At 38.5% G+C, this 9893-nt stretch overlaps 1 protein-coding gene across 1 annotated transcript; it reads left to right on the top strand.

The window, feature by feature from the left end:
• The first annotated feature begins 1458 nt into the window (after positions 1-1458).
• Positions 1459-9289, top strand: LOC106867825 (nuclear protein 1-like). The gene is made up of 3 exons (XM_089353057.1): positions 1459-1616; positions 7728-7983; positions 8925-9289. Exons 2-3 carry the CDS (start codon positions 7766-7768, stop codon positions 8929-8931), a joined length of 225 nt encoding a protein of 74 aa, XP_089209183.1. The 5' UTR covers positions 1459-1616; positions 7728-7765; the 3' UTR covers positions 8932-9289.
• Positions 9290-9893: the final 604 nt, after the last annotated feature.

Below are 9893 nucleotides of genomic sequence, written 5' to 3' on the forward strand. Positions count from 1 at the left end.
CATCTTTAACTTTTGACCTTTGGCTTGTTTCAGTGGTTAGACTGCGGCCTTGCTGGAGCACTGCATTGAAGAAAGTTAGCAGAATGAGTCGACACCACTACTTGTTTTTGTGTATTTGTTTTTAAGACTGGCATTTATTCTATCATCCAATTTTGCTGAAATGCTAGGTTACGGGAATATAAACACACCAAGACCGGTTTTTAAGCAGTGGTGGAGGACAAACACAGATACAAAGACACACACACGCGTGCGCGCGCGCGCGCGTGTGTGGTGTCTTTCAGTTACCGACTACCAAATCCACTCACAAGGTTTTGGTCGGCCCGAGGCTATACTAGAAGACACTTGCCCAAGGTGCCACACAGTGGGACTGAACCCGGAACCATGTGATTGGAAAGCAAGCTTCTTACGCCACAGCAACGTCTGCGCCTTACATAGAGAATCTGTGAAGATGTTTGATCGAATAACCTAAATATTTCTAAATATTCTAAGGTAGAGAAAGCCTTGTGTTATTAACCACATTCAAAACGGTGCTTGCTTATTCAGGAGGTCTGGTGGGTAGCAGCAGGGGTTCGATAGAAAGTTATGTTGCAAGGGTTATGACTCGGGTTACGGTTAAAACTGTAAGGAAAAGCTTTTTGCAAACAGTTACCTTCACCTTGGATAAATTCGAGACGTGGATATTTGGGTTGATAATTATAGAAACATTTATGAGGTTTAGAATTATAACGAAATGGCGAAGTAACAATTGCTGGTAGGGGCGAGGTTGGGGAGGGGGGGTTAAGATAAAAATAGGTGAGAATAAATATAATGATTAGTGACAAGAAGACAGCAATTGGGAGATAGCAATCAGATACAGAGAGAGAGAGGGGAAAGAGAGAGAGAGGGGGAAAGAGAGAGGGGGATAGCGAGAGAGGAAAAGATAGACAGACAGATGTCTATATGTATATATATATATATATATATATATATATATATATATATATATATATATATATGTATATATATATATATATATATATATATATACATATATATATACATAGAGAGAGACGAGAGAGAGAGAGGAGGAGGAGAGAGAAACAGACTAACAAAAAGACAGACAGATAAATAGGTAGAGCGAGAAAGAGGGAGGAATGTTGATAGATAGATAGATAAATCGATAGATGCAAAGAGAGAGAGAGGAAAAGAGAGAGAGAGAAAGAGTGAGAGATAAAGAGAGCGAGAGAGATAAAAGAGACAGAGATAGAGAGAGAGTGTTGTTATGTTATGACTGTATTACTTCTGCCAACTTATCATGAGTCACAGACCGTCCACGTGGCTGTTACCCCATCAACAAAAGCCAATCACTTCAGCAGGGCTGGAAGTTGCAGTCAGAGATTGCGTGTGTGCGCGCACGTGTTAGTATGGATGCGTGTGTACACGCACGGGCACGAACACCTACTTAAACACACAGACACACACACACACACAAGTTCCGTTGCAAGCCCCACCTCCATCAAGTATTGCGATATATAAAAGAAGAACGTCAGAGAAACACTTGACAGAACAGATTTGCCGAGGTTAAGCGAACATTAAACTGTAAAAAGTAAACAACGACTTTCCACTCGTTCCTTGCTGTGAGTATTTTTTTTTTAAACTTTCCTCTGCGAATTCGTTTTCCTCTGACTGATTCTTTCTCTCTATCTCTCTCATTCTCTTTCTCTCTCTCTCTCTTTCTCTCTCTCTTTCTCTCTCTCTTTCTCTCTCTCTTTTTCTGTCTCTTTTTCTGTCTCTCTCTTTCTCTCTCTCTCTGTCTCTTTCTCGTTCTCTCTGTCTCTGTCTTTCTCTCTCTCTCTCTCTCTCTCTCTCTCTCTCTCTCTTTCTCTCTCTCTCTTTCTCTCTCTCTCTTTCTCTCTCTCTCCCCAAATACGTTCCAGTTTGATAGACAGGATTTTGTTGACACCGTTGCTTGTTTATAAGAAATAATTGTTATATATATCTCTCTCACAACCGTTCCTTCGCGCTTTTTGAGTATGAAGTGTATATAAACGTTTATGTGAATATATGTTTGCGTGTATGTATATATATATATATATATATATATATATATATATATATATATATAGAAGCAATAATAAATCTCTGAGCGAGACGTAAGCAGTAGCAGCACGGAATCATAAAGTATATTTGCCACCTAAATGTGGATGACCCATAGGGGACAATGGTACTTTTGTTTATAGCCCCAGGGTCTTCCTAGTCGATTTGTGAGGTTAAAAGGCAGTACTCCAGCATGGCCACAGTCAGATGACTGAAATAAGTAGAAGAATAAAAGAATATACATTTTCACTTTGAAAGCATTGGTCGACTGAAGGCTAAAAGCAGACGACACTCGGTCAAAACACGCCAACAGGAAACCACGTGGTTGCGAAGCCAACTCAATTATAAGGCCATCCCAAGCCTGTGCTCGTGGTTTCATCAATATACATACATATATATATATACATATATATATTTATTTATTCTTTTATTCTTTACTTGTTTATGTCTTTTGACTGCGACCATACTGGAGCACCGCCTTTTAGTCGAGCAAATCGACCCCAGGACTTATTCTTTGGAAGCCTAGTACTTATTCTATCGGATTCTTTTGCGCAACCGCTAAGTTACGGGGACGTAAGCACACTAGCATCGTTTTTCAAACAAATGTGGGGAGGACAAATACAGACACATATACACACATGCATACATACATATATATATATATATATATATATATATATATATATATATATATACATACGACAGGCTTCTTTCAGTTTCCGTCTCCCAAATCCACTCACAAGGCTTTGGTCGGCCCGAGGCTGTAGTAGAAGACACTTGCCCAAGGTGCCACACAGTGGGTCTGAACCTCGAACCATGTGGTTGGAAAGCAAGCTTCTTACTACACAGTCACACCTGAGACAGTGACTTCGAAGTTTCATCGTGTGACAGTGATTTCAACTTCATCGTCTGACTATGAACTCCACTAAAGTATAGAATAACCATAAAATTGTTTTTATCATAACGGAACATAAGAACATGTGTGTGTGTGTGCGCGTGTATGCGTGTGTGTGCGCGCGTGTATGCGTGTGTCTGTGTATATATATATATATATATACACACACATGTGTCTGTATATCCATATACACACACATATATGTATATATGTGTGTGTATGCATATGATACGTTCAAGCTATAAGCATAAAAGCAGTTGTGTATATATGCATATACGCATTATGTATATATACGTGAATGTATTTGTATATATTACATATGTGTGTGTGTACTTGTGTATGTGTGTGTCTATATATCTGTGTGTGTGTGTGTGTGTGTGTGTGTGCCTATATATGTATATATGTTTATACCCGCGTTTGTGCGTGTGTGCACCAAAATATAAGTAACGGCATCTTACAGTCTGTATATTCTTTGAGTTCCAGCACCGATTCCTAATTCCTAATTTTCAGGAACCATTGAAAGGACTTTATTCGACTGTCTGCAGTACTCTACCGTTCCTATGGTAACTAAGAAACATTCACGGTTTGGCGTTCATTTCGAAATATTTTGGAATGAATCCTCCTTCTTTCAAGGCACAAATCTAAAAGATTTTGTGGAGAAGGAAGCGTTGATTGTACCATAATAATTGCAAATCGGTAAATTTATTTTGCCATTCATTTGTCGTATGACGTTACTTGAAGAAAGATAATTCGCGCTCGTACTTCAAAATAATTTTCAAATGTAGAAGCTGTTTAGGTTATTATTTAATTCATTCTAAATTCATTTGAATCCTTTCTCTTGTCTACGCTTGCTTTTTCCTATTCATTTTTCAAAATTCCAAACCAGATTTTTTCGATTAAAATATAAAAGATATTTAGCATTAGATGCAACATCCCATACGCTTTATTTCACTCTTATTTCAAGTTTTTCGTGTGGATGTGTTTATGTTTACATATTTTTGAATGTGTGAGTAGAGAGAGAGAGAGAGAGAAAGATACACAGACACACATTTTATTTCATCACATATATTTGTATATGTGTATAAATATGTAGAAACATATTTACACCTATATACACATGCGCGTGTGTTGGTGCGTATTTGAATATGTGGCCAGAATTGGAAGTATCGAATAGAGTGGCAGTGAGAAGTAAGGATCGGGTGAAATGGTCGATGTGGGACTTTGGGAATCAGATTTAATGGCAATGACGAAATGGGAGAGTCGGGTGGAATGGGTGTGGCGGGTATCAGTAATAAGGGAGTGACAAGGGAATAAGAGTGTAAATAGGAGAGGTCGGTGAATCAGGATGGAATAGCACAGAGAGGTAAGGACCATTGTAGTTCCATTAAAGAGAGAAGGCGGGGGCATAAAAACGTGGGCAAGTTGGTTATAACGTTTATCGTGTCCGGAACATTCGCCGTAAATATTTTCGCTGTAGGAAAATTTGTCGTAGGAACTTTCACCCTAAAGGAGGCACACAAACAGACTGTAAACTAGATAACTCATTTTAAAGAAATTACCTTTCTCTAATTGGCAGCTTTGTTGATAAACTTGCCGTTTTAAGAAAACGTTTTTTTTTTTTTTGTTTTCGTATAACCAGCGTTTACCCGTGAATGTTGCTTTGGGGTTTCTCTCGGTCTTCAATCTTGGTCTACTTAACACCTGCCTCACAGCATGTCTATGGTCAACATGTTAATGAAGAGCCATGCTCGTGCCTTGTATGGAGTTATAAAAGGACCTGTGGTTCTCAACCAGGGTCCACATGACGCTTCGTGTTCTATATTTTGTTGTTAAAATTTGTGGGCCATAAACTGGTTACATTTCTACAACACAGATATTTTAACAATTTCTTTTTGGATTATAGAGAAATATGTGGTTTGGAGAGGGAGCCAGTCTATTAGATTGATTCCATTACGCAACTGGTACTTAATTTATCGACCCCGAAAGGATGAAAGACAAAGTCGACCTCGGCAGAATTTGAACTCCGAACATAAAGACAGACGAAATACTGCTGAGCATTTCGCCCGGCGTGCTAACGTTTCTGCCATCTCGCCGCCTTTCATCGCATACATTGTTATGGGGTGAACAAGCCTGAGAAGGGAAGTGAATTTTGGATGCTTTGTCGTGAATCGGTAGAGTGGAAGCAAAGAGGGTGGCATTTATGGGAAATTGATGGGCAAGAATACTGCTTTCAGAGGCATTTTGAATAAGAAAAGGCAGCTATATTTCTGGAAATTTGTTGGCATCTTATTGCAATGAACCAGGAAGAATGACAACAATTTGAGAAAAGGAGAAAGACTTTAGACTGTCCATCTTTTGCAATGATGATCAATATCATCTCTCTGTCTCATTATCTATTCCTAACCATTTTTCCCATAGTGTCTGTATTCGCGAAATGGTGACTTGTGACATCAATGTTTTTACTGAGGGCATCAGTAAGGTAAGATGTAATAAAAAAGAAAATAATTATTGTTCCAAACGGGAATCGAAACAGAGCTAAACTGATTCTCTGACTAATGTTAAATTAGGTAAAAAAAAAAATTCTATTTTGAGAGAAGACAAAGTGTAACAGCATAACTGAGAAACAAAACAAGATTTTGATCTCAGATGGATATTAGTTCTGATATTAATAACATTAGTTCTGGTTTATGGCTCACTCGAGGTAATTATAAAGATTGTTGACAAGCAGTTTTGAAATATAATCCTTGGAAAGAATTTGTTTACGTTTTGCGACTATAAACAACAAAATAGTTTTCTGCTATAGAAGCAAAAGCAGCAGCAGCAATAGCAGCAGCTGTAGTAGTAGTAGTAGTAGACTTCCCCAACAACTTTCAGAGTTCTTCAACTAACAACCTCACCGCTATCATTCCGTACCCCAACCTCATTACATAGCCCTACTCTCTCTCTCTCTCTCTCTCTCTCTCTCTCTCTCTCTCTCTCTCTCTCTCTCTCTCTCTCTCTCTCTTCTCTCTCTCTCTCTCTCTCTCTCTCTCTCTCTCTCGCTCTCTCTCTCTCTCCACACACACACACACACTCTTCGACTCTATGTTATCTGATCACTTTCAACAAGCAAACATCATCTCTTAACCATATTTTCGTGTAATCCAGGTGGGTAATTATTGAGCTCATATTTCGAATAGCAAGGCGCTTTCTCAACAATGGTTGTGTTATGATCGTGTTAGTGTTGTGCTCGACGTCTCAGAGCCGTTCAATCAAATCGTTCCAGACGTGATCATCCAACGTATTGTTAAGACTGTAGATTGTGATTTACGGGATATTTACCTATTATCCCTAGTATGTCAGGTGACTTCTCGCTACCCCACTTAGAGATCCCGTATCTCACATTGGTACTAAACCCCAATATGGCCGGTCGACTACTTTAGGATTATCTATAATATCCCTGAGATAACTAATCTTCGCCTTTCATCCATCTGGGATCAATAGGAACGTATCGATAATATACTAAGATCGATATACTTAAATCTACACCATCTCAACAAAATATTGGTTCCTGCGTTTAATTAGAAAGTGACATGTATTCATTAATTTATATAATATCACATTTCCTTTAAACCAGGGTTCACCAAAGGGACCTCCTAGAGGTCGGCGAGGAGTTACAGAGGGTCGATGATAGCCAAGGGGTCGAATGGGGGTCGGCATGCGAAAGACCAGCTCACCCAGAGGAACTGATTGAAATGCTTAGTCAGCGCCATGAAACGTGGGAAAATTTGATAAGTTTTCATTGCAGCGAGAAGACTGCTGTTGCTTACGTTCGAGGCCTGAGGTCGTAATCAAAGATTAAGAGGTGTGATTGAGGGGCTGCGGACTGTCAAGTGTTTGCATATGGCATTGACCAGGCCTGCTCTGGGAGATAAGATATTAAATACATATCCTATAAACGTTTTTGTTTGTAGGTCATTGTAGGCGTTGGATTTGTGAAGCGGAAATCACTTGAATGCTACGCCGTCCTTCATGCTGCGGCTGTCTCTCTATCACCGAACTTGATTATTTGAGCGTCGATATTGTGGTGAAAGCCTTTTTTGAGATCAGAAGTCTGAGTGACTTTTGGTACAATAAGAAAACAAGTGAAAGGTACCTACACCTTAAAGCAGCAGCTGAACCATTCCTTCTGGCATTTCCTAGCTCTTATATAGTGAAAGCTGGCTTCAGCCATGCAAACGTAATCCTCAGCAAACAGGGAAATCGCCTGAACCTGGATGAACGAAGTGATTTGAGACTGAAACTGACCAATATTCAGCCTGATATCAATGCCTTGATTCAGGATCACCATTCTCATCCCTCGCATTGATGTTGTCAATTTAAATAAAAGATATTCCAGCGATATGATGCGTTTTTCACATTTTCTAACCGTGAAAACAATTTCATAAAAATTAAAAGTTTAAGACTGTAGACTCATACACGAAGTTTTAAACGTAAAAAGAGTGACATCTTCAACAGAATTTCTTAATTTGACGTACCTGTATATTTTAGCTAACATTTAGCATCAGTACCCGGTATGCATTTAAGGTGTGGCATGGCAGGATAAGGTGTTAAGGTATTTTAAATGAGGAGGGTGGTTGTTGCGGAAGAAGTGGCTAAGGAGGGTCGATGCGGAAGGAAAAGTGGTTAAAGAGGGTTGATGGTTGAAAAGGGTTTGGCGACCCCTGGTTTAAACGAAATTAACAAATAATAACCTCCCTTGTCTTTGTGTTTTCAGGCTATTAATTCTATCGGCGTCAAGAATCGGTAAAGTTGATGATGACTGATTTCTTTGTGGCGAACTACATGGACGAATACGACATAATGAGCATGTACCGTGACCAATACATCCATGTTGGCCACAGTGGTAAAGGTCGATCAAAGAAAGAAGCCAGAGAACATACCAACAGACATGATCCTAATGGCCATAACCGCAAAACCTTACAGAAACTCATGAATAACAGTTATAAGAACAGAGCACGATCGAATTCCAAGTAAGTCTTATAGATTTCATTTAAATATCGATCTTTTTATTGCGAATCTGTTATGGAATTAACAATAATTGAAATAAGACATAACTGAAATAGTTAACTGCAGTTCTATGTAAGAAAAAGATAGCTATGGCTATATTCTAACATATCTAAACTATAATATATGCAGTTATTTCACCTGTTAAAAAAAATAGTACTTTAATCCACTTATGCCACACCCTCCCGAATTAAAAGGGAAAGACACGTTGGGCCTTGTACCAGGGCTTACCACCTCTCCGCATTCTCCCACCTTCCAGATGAACACGGCTGAGGTTCCTTTGATAATAGGTTTACTTAAGGCTGACCTGGAGCTAAATAAGACCAGGATATGTTTGGAAGGTACAGTAAGGAGGAGTAGAATCTTCTTTGACAGATTTTTTAAAGAGAATCCTCGACGGTGGAAGAGCAGCAATGACCACGATCTTTCTTAGTGCCACCATGGCCTTTGCAAGTGGCAGAAAGCAACCAAGATTATTTCTAACGAGTTTATTTTCAAATTCCTGAAAACAATCGGTAGATATTAAAGGAGTAAGACCAAAAAAACAAAAAAAAACTATTTATATAAAAGACATGAATGCTTGGTAAAACTTATCACGTCACTTATGTTGGATTGTGTCCTTAAGCAAGATACTTAATTCTCAAATGTCCAATGTACATAGATATAAATCTGTGACATAAGAAGATAGTTTGTTTACTTAACTTTCAATATTGAATTCGAAATTCTTCAACTCCTGCTCGACACATCTTGGAGGGTAATAATCAATTCCACCAAGATAATCTGGTCGACATAGAATACAACGCGAAGCCAAAGTCGTAAATAATTCTTTAACGTTTCACTTGGTTACGGGGATTCGTCAATATCAAAATGCAAACAGCACTAACACAAAGTTCTTTATCGATTCCAGATCTTGAATTCAGAAAGAACACAAAGGTTGAAAACACTGTGAATCGAACGCTGAAGTATCAAGACATCGACTTTTGCCCGGCGCCTGTTGTACCTAAAAAGACTGATTTTAAAACCCTCGTTGATTATATACGGTCGTGTTTCTCAAGTCTGGAATCAATTTTTCACCAGATCTCGGATATAACATATCCTTGAGTGTGAATTTTGTTCTAGCTGTGTTGGCCACACAAGAATATTGAACTAAAGTCACCGGATCACTGCTACTGGAAACTGTTCCAAATCAGCTGAACATTTGCGGATGGCTTCAGAAGAAATATTTTTTATATTTTTATAAAGAAAAATAAAGGAGTTTTGTTACAATTGTTATTCGCGTGTGTATTTATTTATTTATTTATTTATTCATTTATTTACTTGATGATGAACAAAACGTTTAAATATGGGAGTTAAAGTTGCCGAGACTACTGAGAACAGCAATGTCTACCCCAAACCACATATTTCTCTATAATCCAACTCGTCCTGACTGGAATATGCGGCAGCTTCACCCAATGAAACTTGCTGCCATTGTAGTAAATAAAATTACCATACTTTAATTTGATTGGTCAATATTTTTCTCCCATGTGACAAAGAAAGTTATTTGTTACAAATGTCTGCTTGTTCTGTATTTTCCGTCTTCTGCAAACTGCAGACACACGTTTTTGTTGTTGTAGACGCCATCATTTACAAATGACCGAACAGAAAAGAAAAATATTAAAAGATCAACTTTCTTATCGTTTGTTTTTGAGGAGTTTGGATATGGATAGATTGATGGAGAAAGAAATGACAGACAAATCTAAAGTGGAGTACTTGCGCAGACTGAGACTGATCCTTAAGTCGAAATTAAATGGACGGAATAAGATCGAAGCTATCAATACCTGGGCGGTTTCACTCCTTAAATATGGAGCAGGGGGTAATCGCATGGACAGTAGACGAA

The sequence above is a fragment of the Octopus bimaculoides genome, chromosome 5, assembly GCF_046866305.1.
Source record: "Octopus bimaculoides isolate indiv1 chromosome 5, ASM4686630v1, whole genome shotgun sequence".
NCBI classification, from domain to species: domain Eukaryota; kingdom Metazoa; phylum Mollusca; class Cephalopoda; order Octopoda; family Octopodidae; genus Octopus; species Octopus bimaculoides.